Genomic DNA, 16,275 nt, shown 5'->3' on the forward strand with positions numbered 1-16,275 from the left:
AATGATTAAACCAGTTTGTTAAATCTCATATAAAATTAACACAAATCAAAGATACTACACGATAAAAATTTACTAGTACTGCCTGATAAATTACCAAATAATGTTGTGAAATAACTTTAGTACACTTGGATGCTTATGAAATGGGTCCAAGACAAACGTCTGAGGATATTACTTCAAATACAAAAGAAAGGTTTTCAGACATATGTTTTGGTGCACTTGACATGTACTGAAGATAGCTGACCTTCATTCTGTTAGTCAACAGAAATACAACCAGCATTTGCTTTACAATATCCTGATACCTTCAAGTTAAGAACATCACAAAATAAATACATTACCTTCTGTATAACTCTACCAAGTATCTGCAGTGCTAAAGTTCGTTGTTGGACATTAGAACTCCTGGACAACAGGAAAAGTTCCTCAAGAGTGTAACCAGCTCTCTGAAAATTACATTTAATTGTGACTTACCAAATTTTGCAAGATATATACTTTTGTTGATATGAACTACTGATTATGTTTTGGGTTTATTCACCAGAATTTTGAGTTCCAAACTCTGTCAACATGCCTATGTCCATGCTGAATTTTTCAACCTACTGAATACATTTACCAATAGATGATAATAGCACTTGGAGGGACGGCAGTGTCAGTTAAGTGAACTCCATTTAAAATAGGATGTCAGTTCATTTTCTAAGAGCAATAACTCATCAGTACTAAATTTTGACGCAAAGCAAAATTAACCAAGAAATACTGAAACTTTGACCGAAAGACTTGTATTCCTAAATCTGAAGGAGATCCCATGTATAGTTTATCCCTAGGGATGTATCAATATATATATATATATATATATATATATATATATATATATATATATATATATACACACACACACACACACACCAACAAGATTAGTAAAATTCAATAAATAATTTATTTCTCTTGAATACAAAGTTAAAGTTTGAAAAGAACCTACTTCATTCTGACTTAAATCCCAAATAGTCTTAAATGTTCAATCACAAGTCCAAGAGTAGCGAGTATTCCAAATGAATTCCCGTGGTGTTTCGAATGAATTCCAGTCTCGGATGTGCTGATGTACCAATAGCCTGGAATAGTGCTAGCAGTCTTGATATATTATAATGATGTAATCTAAAATGGCTCTAAATAAATTCACAATAATTCCAATATAGTGATTAAGTAAGAAAACATTAATGGGTGCTTTGTAAGTCCAGTGAATATAATAAATAAATCCTCTCAAATTAAAATTGAACACAACTAAACAACTGATTTCACTTCAGATCTTAAGATAGGAATAAATAATTCTGATGTAAACAATCTTGATATAAAAACCTAAGACACAATAAGATGACCAAGATCAAGATCAAATGTTCATTTCCAACACATTCTAAGTTATAAACAAGATCAGGACTACTAATAAAACTTTAGTAAAGAACATGGAAAACATCAGGAATTCCAATGGGGAAAACTAATATCCTTAACTCAAATTTAAGTGAACATGTTTACCTAGAAATAATAATTATCCTAAAATATAATCTACAATCATAGACAAAAATTAGCTTACAATCATAGACAAAAATTAGCTATGTAAAATCTTGTTTACCAAAAAAAAAAGACATTAGTCAGGTAGGAAAAAACTCACTTCCATTTAAGGACAAAGATCAACCACAAAATAAAAATAAAAATATACATAACATCTGAAAGCAACTATTTATACCTCTGGTTCTTCACCATGGTGATGGAGACCAAAATGGACTGGTATATCTGCATCAGCTGGTATCAGATTTCCTTGAAAATCAAATCTAGCCTGTTGACCAGTCTGAATATTAAAAATCAGAGAAATTAACATATGTGTTCTAGGTAAAACTTCTGTGATTAGAAAATAAGAAACAATTTTATAGAAGAAGAAGAAACATCACTTTTTCTTGATGTTTCAAATTGAGGAAATTCGAACACAAAATACAAAGTCAACAATTGGCTGGCAATTATACAATTCTAAGTAATGATTCCTATCTTAGTCTGCTTCTTCAGAAAAAATGAAGACAGAGAGAGTATGACTCATGCAGAGAACTAGACTGACAAGATTTTACATGAAAAAGAAATGAAAAAGCAGTCCAAGTTACTGCTGTAAATCATGCTAAACAGTCAAGTTATCCTGCTGATAATACCTTGTGTCCAGTAGCTGAGGGTGGAGGTAGGTCTTTCATCCACTCCAACTTATCATACTCGACCTTTTCCATGTGAACCCATTTCTTATTCACCTCAACTGGAACCTGTGTTTCCTCTGTGAACATAGGAAGTAACAATGACGGTTAGGGTGGAACACTTGCCGAATTACATGAAGGTTAAATATTGCAGAGCTGCAAGATGCTGGCCTCTGAACCATATTTTTAAAAAAAATTTATAGACCTTATTTATATGACATTTGAACTTAAAAATGGGGCTTTTTTAAAAGAAATAATAACAAATATAAAGATGTCTTAAAATAATAGTAATATTACCACAGGAATAAATTGTTAATCACCTGAACACACAAAGTAGCCAATAATAACATAATGAATTAAATAAATAATTTAAAATAGAAACTCAAAAGCACACATATATTGAGTACATTCATCATTGTTAATCATTTTATGTCCTTTTATCAGAGGTAAAGTGGCCTTCAAAGTGCTGCTGTGATGTAAAACACTAAAAATCAAATGATCCTATTATTGACTTTTGTGAAAAAGGTTTGTAAGAATTTTTGGAGTAAAACATGTTTATTCAATAATACAGATTCAAATCAAAATACAGGAGTACAAACTCTATTTTATTAAACAAGCCCTCTAAAGCAGTGCTATAAAGTTGTCTACTTACAGAGATGAAAATTAAATGACAGCAGCCTGTTTTGGATGCTGGGACTAGCGCTAATACCATCTAGTCATCAGAGCAGATGTGCATACTGGGAGGGTTTTGGAGTTTGTGCTTGTTGTTGTTGTTGTTGTTGTTATAGGGTTTAACGCCATTTTTCAGCACACGATAGGCTATACATGGCGGCCAGTATTAATGGTGGAAGAAGAACCCGGGAAAACCCCGGAAAGAACCACTGACCCATGAGAAGCTACTGGCAAGCTTTCTCACATACCCACATTGGCTGAATCCGAGACTCGAACCCACGCAGAAAGAGGTGAGATGGCAATGATCCGTAACAGAGAGCACTTTAGACCACTCGGCCACTCAGGGCTCCCGGAGTTTGTGCTTGTATTGTGACTGGTTTCTTCTAAAACACATTACCCAATCATAATAAATTAGCAGAATAGGTAAGAAGAGAAGGTACATTTATCGTCTTGCTATGGACTTACCAGGCCCAAGCAACTACCCAAACACGTAAAATCATTGATGCACTGCTTTATAACTATGAAGTTGACACTATTTGACCATGCACTACATACTGAAAACTTCCCTGTAAGAACAGGAACATAAGCGGATTTTTATGCAGGAGATATACATGCAACACCATTTAAAATTATTGATGCTGTGAATAAATTAAAATTTTCTATAGATAAAAAATTACCTGCATGACTTTAAAATCTATAATTTATATTGCAGAATAAATAAAAGTTGAGTAGACATTACTGAATGCACATACTAGCTACAATGCAATTAACTACAAAAGGGTGCCTAATGTATATTTACAACAAAAAAATGTAATTCTACAATAGAAAGGAAAACTTCATCTTGGAATGAAAACTGCAAGAAATACAGATGGAGTGTACTTCCCTGAGATGAACAACTCTTCCAACTTGCTCTACAGCTGAGTACAGGAAAATCTTGAGATGCATTTTCAGTTCCAGCAGGTAAAATAAAAACTGCAAGTTTTACATTTATTGGAACTTAGGGTTGTTCCAGTAAAAAACACTTGCGATGCAGGAGAGGCACTTTTAATGTAGGGCAGTCACCAACATGTGCAACTTAGAATATTCTTATCATTTTAATATAAAAGGAATGGAATCAAAGTACCATGGCATATATTTTTTTAAAACAATGCCTTCTCTGGGTAATAATAATAATAACAAAGAGGACTTTGTATAGCGCCTAATCTTTAGAAGCTCTAAGTGCTTTACAATATTAGACAACAAATATAACATAAAAAAAAACATATATAATGAAATTATTACAGAAAAACAACACCATGAAATTAAAAAACATAAAAACATGCTGTAAACATTTAAGGTAGGGAACATTATTAGGTCTTTAAGTTTGTTCCTGCAGTCGAAATAAGTGAGTTTTGAGAACTCTCTTGAATGTGATCACTGTGTCTTTGTGTTTAAGTTCAGTGGGCAATTCATTCCACATTGCTGGGCCCTGGTATGCAAAAGAACGCTGTCCATATGACTTTGTTTTCATTGTGGGAATAATGAGTATACAATTGTCAGAAGAGGAGCGTAAGTATCTTGCTGGTGTGTACTCATGGGTGAGGTCAGATAGGTATGTTGGACTGGAGTCGTCAGTCAAACGTAGCACAGAGAACACATTTTGTGTTTGATTCTGGATCCAATGGATAGCCAGTGCAGGGTACAGAGCAGTGCGGAGGTAAGCTCTGATCGTGGTACTTTAAGTATGATCTGAGCAGCTGTGTTTTGAACGTTTTGAAGTTTCTGAAGTATATATTGAGATGAACCAGACAGAATTGAGTTTATACAATAGTCCAGTCTTGAATGTACTAATGAACATACAAGTGTTTTAGTGGCATCAACTTACAGATATTTGCGAATGGATCAAGTTCACATGACTTTGGTGCACTCTTCATCGCAATTGTACATACCAAATCCATAGAGACAGGTTCAAATGCTGCTAATGGTTGCCGCTGAAATTCTGTATCCCAACTGTATGCTGATGATGAAACAATTGAAATTGTGTTGTCAAGCTTATCTTTAATGGTTTGTACTTTGTCACAGAAGAAATATGCAAACAGGTCGACTAGAGAGAAGATAGTTGGAAGTGGTCTACATTTGTTCCTTGACATTAGCTTGTTATTAATCTCGAAGAGCTCTTTGCAGCTGGAACTTTCCATGATCTTAGTACTGTAGTGGGTTGATTTTGCTGCATGGAATATGTTTGTGACGTTCTTCTTAGCGGCTTCATAGATTTGCTTATGAATAGTGAATCTGGTGGAATGCCAAAGCCTCTCAGCTTTATGGCGGTCTCTTTTAGCAGTGTGAAGCTGGTCCCTAACACTGCTATACCATGGAGAACACTTTTGAATTGATACTCTGCACTTGGTGGTTGGGGCATGTTTGTCGAGCAATTAACGCAGTCAGTTATCGAGTTGTTCTGCTGTAAGAGGTAGGCAAGTTGTAAGGTTTGCTTGGATATTCATGCATTAGTTTGGTTCGATTTATCATACGGAGGTTTATCTTAGTAGCAAATAAAGGTGGAGGGTTAGGGACTGATAAGTCAAGATGGCATATAATGCAGAGGTGATCTGATGCAAGTTCGTGGGATACCAGGAAGGAACGTAGAATATTATCATCAGTTCTATGAAGAATCCAGTCCAAAATGTGACCATGTTTATGGGTGGGTTGGTTAAATGACTGTTTGAGGTTGAAAACATTAATGGACTCTAGGATTATTGATGTTTTTGGGTTTCCGGGACAGTCAAAGTATAAGTTTAAATCTCCAAGAATAATCATACCATGCGTGTTTAAGTGAAACAGCTCCTAAGAAGAATACAAATGTAACAATAAAAGTTTTTCCAAAGATTTGAATTTAAAGTTTAGAAAACATGAAGATTCAAAAGAGAACATCAAATATACAACGTATATATTCATTTATAAGTTGAGTTCAACAGCTAACATAGACTCTGATCTGATGATGCATAATGTGCTGGCAGATCAAGATATGTGTTGTTTGTTTTAATGATTACAACTAACAAACTGCATAGATCTAAATCACATGGCACAGTATGTGACAGCAGATCTGGGTCTGTACAGTTTCCAAATGGACTCTACTTATAAGTCTATATAATAATGGGGTGATCTGGGTCTGTACAGTTTCCAAATGGACTCTACTTATAAGTCTATATAATAATGGGGTGAATAACCATCACAAATTTTCTACAAAATAAATTAGGACAGGATACCTTTAGTTTTTGCAGTCATATCTTTGCTTTTCTTAACCGATGAATCAGAATGAGTAATGGCAGGTTCACTCTTCTGGTTTTGTGCGGACTGCTTCCGCTTCTTTCTGGAGTTCAAAAACTCCACCATTCTGTGGTCTGGGGAAAAAATAATTTAAAAAAATTATCTAATAGTGCATAGCTGTAGATGTAACCAAAATATAGGAAACAAGCTTCAATGATTAAAATGGAATAGGTGTTAGTGAATTTCACATAATGCCCAGTGCAGTCTGTGTACAGAACATAAACCAAAGCCTTGCATAACTGAAGTATTTTTGCAACTGCATTCCAACTCAAGATAATCCTTAACAGTCTATTAGTCCTGAGTGCAACAGTCTCATAGTCCTGAGCCCAGTAATCTAACAGTCCTGAGTGCCATAGTCTAATAATCCTGAGACCAATAGTCTAACATGCCATAGTCTAATAATCCTGAGAACAAGAATACAACAGTACTGAGTGCAACAGTCTAATAATCCTGAGACCAATAGTCCAACAGTCCTAAGTGCCATAGTCTAATAATCCTGAGACCAATAGTTTAACAGTCCTGAGCACCATAGTCTAATAATCCCAAGACCAATAGTCCAACAGTCCTGAGAGCCATAGTTTAATAATCCTGAGACCAATAGTTTAACAGTCCTGAGTACCATAGTCTAATAATCCTGAGACCAATAGTCAAGATGCTCAAATTCATCAAATCATGTTGATATGGAAAGGATGGAAAGTTTAGTTTCAAGAAACATTCTACATCATTACAAACAGGTATCATCATTATTTCCAACAAGCACATATATACACACTGAATTTCCCTGAAAAATCTCATCATAGTGCATTGACTGTATTTCTGTTAATCTCACAAACACATAAAATCCCATAAAAATAATAAATTACCAAAGGTCACTGCAATTTTAACCGACACATTCAAAAGTCTAGTGAATCAAACATTTCCTATAGTAGTAGTAAAAGGAGACTTGGTTGTACCAAGTGTTTCCAGCAGCTTCTTCTGCTCAGCAAGAATTTCATCCTGTGACATTACTGACAGCGTCTGTAAGTTTTCCTGATGTATTCTATGGGCCTCCTCCTTCCCAAATGTTGCACTAAGTCCTGACCCCTCCACAACAATGCTTGAATCTGTAAGGGAAAAGACCGTACTAGTATTTTGCAAAGTATGGTATGTCAAAAAAATTAAAAACAAAATGATACCTTTTCCGTTTGCTCTAATGTGCACACAGCAATAACTTTTCTGCTAATATTCTCAATTGTCTGACCAACATCTGCCTTGACATGGGCAGCAGACAAGAGATCTTTTAGAAAACAGACAACATTGCAAGCTATAAATACAGCTGGGCTGACATTTATTTAGGCCCAGCCAGGTGGCCATGTTCATTTAGGTCCAATTGAGTGAAGGCATTCATTTTAGGCTCAATCAAGTGAGCACATTCAGTCAGGAATAATCATGTGGGCACATTCGTTTTGGCCCAGGTCAGTCATTGGGATGGTCTCTAATAACATCAGGAATCATCATCAGAAATATGTGTAAGAGTTGGTGTACATGCACTTGTGTGTGTTTGTGTGCACGCAATGGTATATAACGTATGCAAGAGTGAGAGACAGACTTCAAATTGCCAGGCTAACTATTTGAAACAGCAGGATTCAACTGGTAGATGGAATGAAATATCGTCAATTATGCTTTTCTGACCGTTACCAAAAGGTCATCATCAGTTTGTACAAATGGATTTTTCATGGTGAGCATACGAAATGGAGAAGTTTTAAGCAATCCTGCATCACTGAAAAGTTTACATTTTATCTCACTTAAAGTTAAAGTTTCTCTAACGATGTCCATTGTTGCAACTAGAACTTATTTAAGCTATATTCACCAGTATCTGGAGATATGCATCTGTAATAAATATTTGTAACAAAGTATGATAATGCATCAGTGTTTTTCAATGATGCATTCAAACTGAGCAACAACCAGAATCAACAAACCAAGAAATAAAATTATTCACATCTCTCAGGTAGAAGTACAGAGTATACCAGTAATCATAATCTGTCAAATTTGCCAAACAAATTTCCAACCATACTGATTCATTGGGCATAATCACCAAAATGGACAGGAACAGACCAGAACAGATATAACCAGAAGGTTAAAATTGATTTGATACATCTTTTAAGTAGCTAAATTCATATTGGTTTAGTTAACTGTACACCCTTTATTGTCTTCCTTTTGATGAAATTTCTTACTGAAGCTAAGAAAATAATGGTGCACACTTAAAAAAGAGGCACACTTCTACTCATTATTGTTTTTATTATACTTCTCCATTCCAGCCTGTTCTTATGATCTTGTCCCCCCACATACTGTTTGTCTTGTTTATGAAATGTATTAAATTTCTCACTTACTTTTCCTACTTCTTTACTAATTGTCTGTGAATATGCATATCAATGTGAAATGCAACAGGGAGACTAAATCCAAGATTGAAAACCTCTACATTTCTGGATGTATTCTGCATGGATTCCATGTTTCTGCACAAAACTCAAGAATTCAGGACTTGCTGTACTAATTCAGTTCCCACTGTAAACCTGTCCAAGCACCATGATATTAAAATTCAATAACTTAAAATTTTAAGTGCTCATGATCAAATTTGTATTAGTATGACGACAGCTTTTGTGAAAAGAAATCCATAACAGCTGCACCATTTTCTGGACCTAACACAAATTTGAAATGTGTGTTTTCAATACTGCACCAAAGAGTCAACTGCTGATTTCAGTAATGAGTCTTCCAAACTCAGGTCTGTAAAGGGATGGAAATTATGTTAATAAAACAATGTCCCTCACTTTTTTTCAGTTACTAGTAGGAAAAGATCTCAAAAATTATTTTTACTAAAATCTTACTTTCATTATCAACCAATCAAGGACAGTCAAACACATATATACTCTATTTTATCTTCACTGATTTATAGTATTGTTCTCATTCTTTCATATCTGTAGTAAAGTGAGTCCTTCAGCAGCTCTCAATGGTTGTAAACCTTTTTCGACCATGCTGACTGGACACACTGTAAGATAATGTTCAAGTAACAGAAATACCATGGGATAACCAGAGACCAAAAAAATCAAATAAAATAGTCAAGTCATCTCCCCTGTGGGATGCTGCCAGGATTTCAGGATTTACTCAGTTTTGTGTGTGCGTGATCTCCAATGAGGAAGTAATGGCAGGAGGAATAGCCATTATCAAATATCTCCTTAACATCTGTCACTTTCTTACTGTTGCACTCTGTTAAGGCTCTACTGAAATCAAAATACTCAGATGTCATCTCTAGTTCTATAGCGATTATTACTGTGATATCATTGGGCATGGTCATGTGGATGTGGTGGGGTCTTGGTTGGGATGGCAGAAAGACCATAGGCTTACTCCATATTTGACAGCTAATTACGATGTTGTCAAAAGAATTTTAAAAATTCTAACAATTCAGTTGGACTCGGACTACATACTTGATTCATAGTCAATGAACAGGTTCTAAAATTGATGTGTTTATTTTGGAGCCATGTTCCTTCTTCACATTCAAGATCTGAATATACCAAAGTGAAATTAGTACAGCTGCATACTAAAATTACTTTCATGGCTACTTCAACTGTTATTAATGTGAGACTTTAATGCCAGAACTCATAGCTTCAGTGATTTTGGGTTAAAAAATGAATTTCTTCTCAAACAACTCAATTTGGTGCAGATTACATTGTTTTTCAATTATACTGTGAGAATTCTTGATGTGTAAAAATTGCACAAGAAACGAATAACATCAGATCAGAAAATTAATACCACTGGGAAAATACTGATAGGAATATACAGAAATAATGATATTATTATTTAAATGGAATATGTGGTGACAATAAGAGTACTGGTTCTACAACTTTGCAAAATACATCTTGTACAACTATTCTGTTGTTTCTAACAACACTCTAATATGGCAATAATTTCTGCACACATGAAGTTGGCCCACTATTTACTTTAGTCACTTGCTAATTAATAGTTTTAGATTTTACAACAAAACAAAGCACATTTTACCTTTTGACAATAATGCTTGATTACAAATATTGAGATTGCTAGAAAATAGAAGTTACAATTTTATTAAAAGTACTGGTACCAGTAAAACTAAAGGAGATGGTAAAAAAGAATCAGAATGAACAGATTAGTAGTGTAGTAAAGAATGAACAGATTAGTAGTGTAGTAAAAAAAATCCATATATCAGAATGACATCAAGTATTTTTTCACCAAATTCATCAGCAGTTAATGATACTGCTTAAAAATGTATTGTACTAGATAATAGGAATCCAATTTGTAATACAAATACCAAATGATGGCTTGGAACTAAGCGCCAAAAGGTCTGCAGAAAATATCACCATTATCAAAATATACATACCAAGAACCGAACACAAACAGGACAAATTTTATCCATCTTGCATTGAGTTTACACAGACCAGTCAATCTCTTATGTTTAAAGTCATTTAGTTTTTGCATTTAGCATGTACTTCATTTGGTAATACATCTGCATGATACGAAAGTTTGTTGCATTATTCTTTTGTTGCCATAGTGGTTCTGCCAACTAGAGATCTACACACACTTAATTATGTTGTATGGGGATTCTCTGATGTTCCCTATGAGAATTAATCTGTTAACTGTTTCTGAATTTAATATGATCCTCCTTCTCCTCTGTGTACAAATATTATTATGTGCTGAGAATTCCTTTCATTGCCTGCTCACTGAAACGCATATGCATGATTTGCTTGAACAAGTTACTGTTCATTATGGTTGTGCAGTTTTCAACATCTCACAGGTATGGCCCCATTGGTATTCTCTCTTGGATATCTCTGTTCCAAAAAGAAAAGTTTTCCAGAGATCTCACTAGGATTTTAAATGGGAGTCCAGGACTCCCATTTCACTAAAAATAAGAGTCCCACCAGCAACAACAAAAAATTGCAGTCCCCGCCCAGGAAACTATGCAAATTATAAGAACTATTGGTTGCCATTAAGTTTAATTTCTACATTCTTTGTAACACTGACATAGCTCTTGTTTGTCCATCAGTCTGAATTTAGTCAATCCAAGGAAGGTCTTATTCAAAGCACTAAGCTAGGCATCACACACTTTCTAACACTTGGCTACTGTCCCATCAAAACTGTCAGCTCTAACAACTTTAGCACTCTCCTGAATCTCGTTACAATCTTCGTCAGTTTGCAGTTGAACTCCAAAATACTCATTCAAGTCTAAGCCTCAACATGTCATGATTCTGAGGTCACGTGAACTGCTTACTCCGCTACACTCGGAAATGAACACAATAATGAAAGCTAAAGCTGTTTATTTGATTTACTGTTATAAATGACCACATGTACATATCTGGGTCTTTTTGCCTCTGAATTCAAGTACTGTAAAAATCTGTAGATTTTCCCACCCAGCTGCCAGTCAAAGCCTTTGATCTTGCCACCCAGCTACTGCGCATGTTTCTTTGATGTACTCTTATAATGGTGACATGTACATGGGGGGTGGCTTTCAGCCACTAAATTCTGTCATTGTAAATATCAGCACAGCTAATTGATCAACACATTTTCCCAATAAGCAGGTGGCTAAAGCAGGACTGGCAAGTCTTTGAATTTTGCCGCCCACCTATTACATGCCTAAGGAGGGAGTCTCACCTACGTGATTTTCTGCATCCCCAATATAAGAAATTGGCATCTAAACACGATTGATTAAGCATTTCCGAGACCTCCGAGTTTCCATAAACAAGAACTATGCCCAAGATTCACTTCCTTGAATCAGTGCTTTGCTATGTCTCTTATGCCAGATTTTGTTCTCTTCCATAATGCTGTATTAGGTTTTTAAGTCCAACATTCCCATAGTCTGCTTGTTCAGACATGGGTATCTTGAATAAATATAACCGGCATATTGTCCATCCAACACGTACATCAGACTTGCACTCAACATCAATTTTGGGCTCAAAATCACACACTGGTATTTCCAGTGCCATTTTCCCAATGTCCAACAGACCGATATACATGAAATTCATTCTCATCATGTCTATCACCAGCCAGTATTTGCCAAGTGAAAACATTGTCTGAAGACAAACCCTGTTGTAATTCAGACATTTTGGTTTTCTGTGTGGCCCTTATTCAAAACACGCAATTGTAAAACTTCCATCATGAAAATAATGTTAAAACTACCATAAATGCTTGTTCTAGGACCAATGAACCAATCAAATTTAGTTTAACAGCCATTCATGTCAAACAAATGTATCCAGCTATTTGGATGTCACATTAAGTGCTGCAAGACCGTTACTAGGCAGTGCGAATTACATCACGAAATGCAATTTTAAAGTTAAAAGTTGAATAAAAATTGCATAATGCGCAAAGCACATATTTTATATCTATGATGTTGACTTAATTTGCGGAATGCGTATCACTACTTTAAGAGCATGCGAATTCGTACAAATTACGTGCACTCATGTGTACTGATTTCATTTTCTGACACAATGTTTTATTCACGTTAGACCACTAGGAGGGGGTTAGATGCAATTTTAAATATATATTCGTTTTTTTTTTCTGACAGCCCCACCAGCGATTTTTGTTATTTTTGTCATTTTGTTAACACAACCCACAAAAGAAGTGATTTTCCTAACCAACCTTCCACTGTCAGAATCAAAATAGTTTGAAACAACCTCCTACAGAAGTGTTTTTGAAGTGACGTCCCTGAGGGTGATATATGTTTTACTGGAACAGCCCTAAGTGAACAAGGAAAAAAAGTATGCTAAGTCTAAAATTTGTTGCAGTGCATAAAATAAGGAAACGAATGGAACTGTATGATAGAACATTTTCATCTATTATCATGAAACACAAATATCTTTGAAGCAAAAACAATAAAATAAAAATACCCTGTAAGCTCAACCCTGAAGGTCAAGGGCTAAATTACTAATGTATCTGATCCTGCCAGTATCTTCCTTCAGTGAAACAGACTATATGCATTCTTGGATGTAGGAATATTTTGGATATAAACATATTCTGATGCTAAGCTTAAGATATAATCTCTTTTCTTTATGTTTAAAAATGTTTAGTTCAGCATGACAAAATATTCTTTGCATCCAGAGAATTGCTGTAGTTTATGCTAAACTAAGATTAAACCAATGTTATTACAAATTATGAGCTAAACAAAACAGAGTTCAAAAATTAATTATTTAATGATATGTTACAACTAATAACTCTCCCCTTGACTCTGATCATTAATGATAAGTTACAACTAATAACTCTCCCCTTGACTCTGATCATTAATGATATGTTACAACTAATAACTCTCCCCTTGACTTGGATCATTAATGATATGTTACAAATAATAACTCTCCCCTTGACTCGGATCATTAATGATATGTTACAACTAATAACTCTCCCCTTGACTCTGATCATTAATGATATGTTACAACTAATAACTCTCCCCTTGACTCGGATCATTAATGATATGTTACAACTAATAACTCTCCCCTTGACTCTGATCATTAATGATATGTTACAACTAATAACTCTCCCCTTGACTCTGATCATTAATGATATGTTACAACTAATAACTCTCCCCTTGACTCAGATCATTAATGATATGTTACAACTAATAACTCTCCCCTTGACTCGGATCATTAATGATATGTTACAACTAATAACTCTCCCCTTGACTCTGATCATTAATGATATGTTACAACTAATAACTCTCCCCTTGACTCTGATCATTAATGATATGTTACAACTAATAACTCTCCCCTTGACTCTGATCATTAATGATATGTTACAACTAATAACTCTCCCCTTGACTCTGATCATTAATGATATGTTACAACTAATAACTCTCCCCTTGACTCTGATCATGTCAAATTATTCTTATTAGGCTGGACATACCCGTAGAAGCAGCCGGTTTTGTTGATCTTGCTGCATCTGTATCTTCCTCCATCACAGAACTTTCACCTTCTGTCTCTTTCTGATTCTTGATTTCTTCCTCCAACACCATACCAAAGTCTTTGGCTACCATTTTGGAAAAGTGCTGAGCAAAGATACTTTTCTTTTTCCCTGTGGTCTTGTTTTGATCACCCTGGAATGGCATTAAAAATAATCAATACAACCCTACTGGGACTAGATACCATATTCTGAGACAGGACTATTCTTCTTGCAAAGTTACACAGCCATAAGTACATGAACACTGTAGTTCAAATAGCTAAATGGGAAAACATTTACAAAACTTTTCGTTAAAAGAGTTAGTTTGAAGAGGATTCTATTGGTTAGTCCCATTCTACCCATGATATTTTTAATGACATACTGTCTGCTGGATTCACAATGTTGGCATTGCAGTCAGATGATTCAAGGTACCTGGTGCAATTGTGACATAGGAGTTGGTCATTTCACACACCAATTCCTTTTCTTATAATCTGCTTGTTATTTTAAATTTATGTAAACAAACCTACGTCTCAAAGAGCTTTTTTCATCTAGAGACCCAAACCAATCAAAGCCCAAGGTTCTGAAGTCTCTGTCTTAAATGGTGTAGGAGTCATGTGAAAATCAAAATAGTTGAAAATACTACTAATTGCATAAAAAAAACTAACAAAATTTCTATAACTCTTCTACACACATACAGATCACATCCAATCAAATATCAAGGCTTCAAGTCTCTAATTTACTGTATATACTCGCTTATAAGTTGAGTCAAACTGGAAACAAAGATCCTGATATGCCATAGCACACTGCACCTGCACATCAGGGTATTTGTAAGTTCATTTTACTGATTATTCCAAACAAACTTCACAGACCCAGATCTATGGGCACATTATGTAATGGCAGATCTGGGTCTGTGCTGTTTGATTTTGGACTCAACTTAAAAATGAGTATATATGCTAGGTTATATAGTGCAGAGTTAATTGGAGTAAAGTGCCTTGCCCAAGTACACACCATGGTAGCTGACCCAGGCTGGTTCAATGGTAGGATCCACACCCTTTTGGTCTTGAGTCAGGCATGTTAACCACTGAGCCACATGGCTATGAGTTTTGCATGACAATCAAAGCATCTAAAATTACTACACATTTAATGAAGAGTAGTATAGATGCAAATGTGCATTCAATCCTTAAGTGCCATCAACATGCAATGTACAAATATTCTAGAACTATTGTTAACATCAATAGACCACACTCAATTATATCCCCAAATCTGTTTTTTTTTTGTCTTGATTGGTGCATGAAGAATTTGGGACATTATGAATATACATATGCCCACATGTCTGGTAGTACTGCATAATCCATACCTTTTCTTCAAGGCATGTCCAGGCATGAAGAAGGAAAAGCCTTTAGCAGGCAACTTATTAGCTCCATTCCACCAATCTTATCAAAACAGCTGAAGTGACAAAACTAACCTACTTTTAATATCCAAGAACACATAAACATTATTGTGCAGAATCCAGTTTTCTTCTTTCATTCACTATGAAACCAACCTTTGACCATTTGTCCCTAAAATCAAGAGGCTTCTTCCTTACTCCAAGTGTAAGCCATCCACAAAGACTGGTCCACATAAGTGATCTAGAACCCATGTTATTGTACAGAAACCATTTCTAATGATGGTGAAACTGAATTTAGTATTCTGAAAATGGGCAGGGTTCTTCCTAACCACAAATGAAAGCCATCCACCAAGTTTGGTAATGATAGATGATGGGTGTGTTGAAATTATTTTTCTTCCATCAGTAACAGTGACCGTGACTTGGGCCATTTACCTGATGTGCAAGCCATCAACAAACTTGAGCTACTTAAACCACTTTTATTCTTTCAGTCAATGACTTTGACATTTGACTCCAAAATCATTAGGCTTCTTCCTTACCCCAAGTACAGGTCATCCACAAAGTTTGGTAACTGTAGATTGTGGACAACTCAAGTTATTCTGCAGACTGGTAACAGACAGATGGATGTACATACTGAGGTCAAATATCAAAATATAATATGCTCTGCCTTATGGTGGTCATTTAAAACTTAAAACCATTCTATGCATGGCATATAAATAATCATGATTAGGCACTTATCATAATTCAAAATAATGTTATGACATACTTTATGCTACA

The 16,275-nt window shown here is 35.1% G+C and overlaps 1 protein-coding gene across 1 annotated transcript in view; it reads right to left on the reverse strand.

The window, feature by feature from the left end:
- Positions 1 to 251: 251 nt before the first annotated feature.
- The window catches only part of LOC149804393 (RNA polymerase II-associated protein 1-like), a 43,361-nt gene continuing 27,337 nt past the window's right edge, over positions 252 to 16,275 (reverse strand). Inside the window, exons 7-12 of the mRNA XM_089932282.1 lie at positions 14,082 to 14,271; positions 7,145 to 7,294; positions 6,131 to 6,265; positions 2,178 to 2,293; positions 1,727 to 1,828; positions 252 to 437 (exon numbers count right to left, since the gene is read on the reverse strand). Of these exons, the coding sequence (XP_089788408.1) occupies positions 252 to 437; positions 1,727 to 1,828; positions 2,178 to 2,293; positions 6,131 to 6,265; positions 7,145 to 7,294; positions 14,082 to 14,271 (879 nt within the window). The remainder of the gene's footprint in view (positions 438 to 1,726; positions 1,829 to 2,177; positions 2,294 to 6,130; positions 6,266 to 7,144; positions 7,295 to 14,081; positions 14,272 to 16,275) is intronic.

The sequence above is a fragment of the Sinohyriopsis cumingii genome, chromosome 2, assembly GCF_028554795.1.
Source record: "Sinohyriopsis cumingii isolate HCF-2022 chromosome 2, ASM2855479v2, whole genome shotgun sequence".
Lineage (NCBI taxonomy): Eukaryota > Metazoa > Mollusca > Bivalvia > Unionida > Unionidae > Sinohyriopsis > Sinohyriopsis cumingii.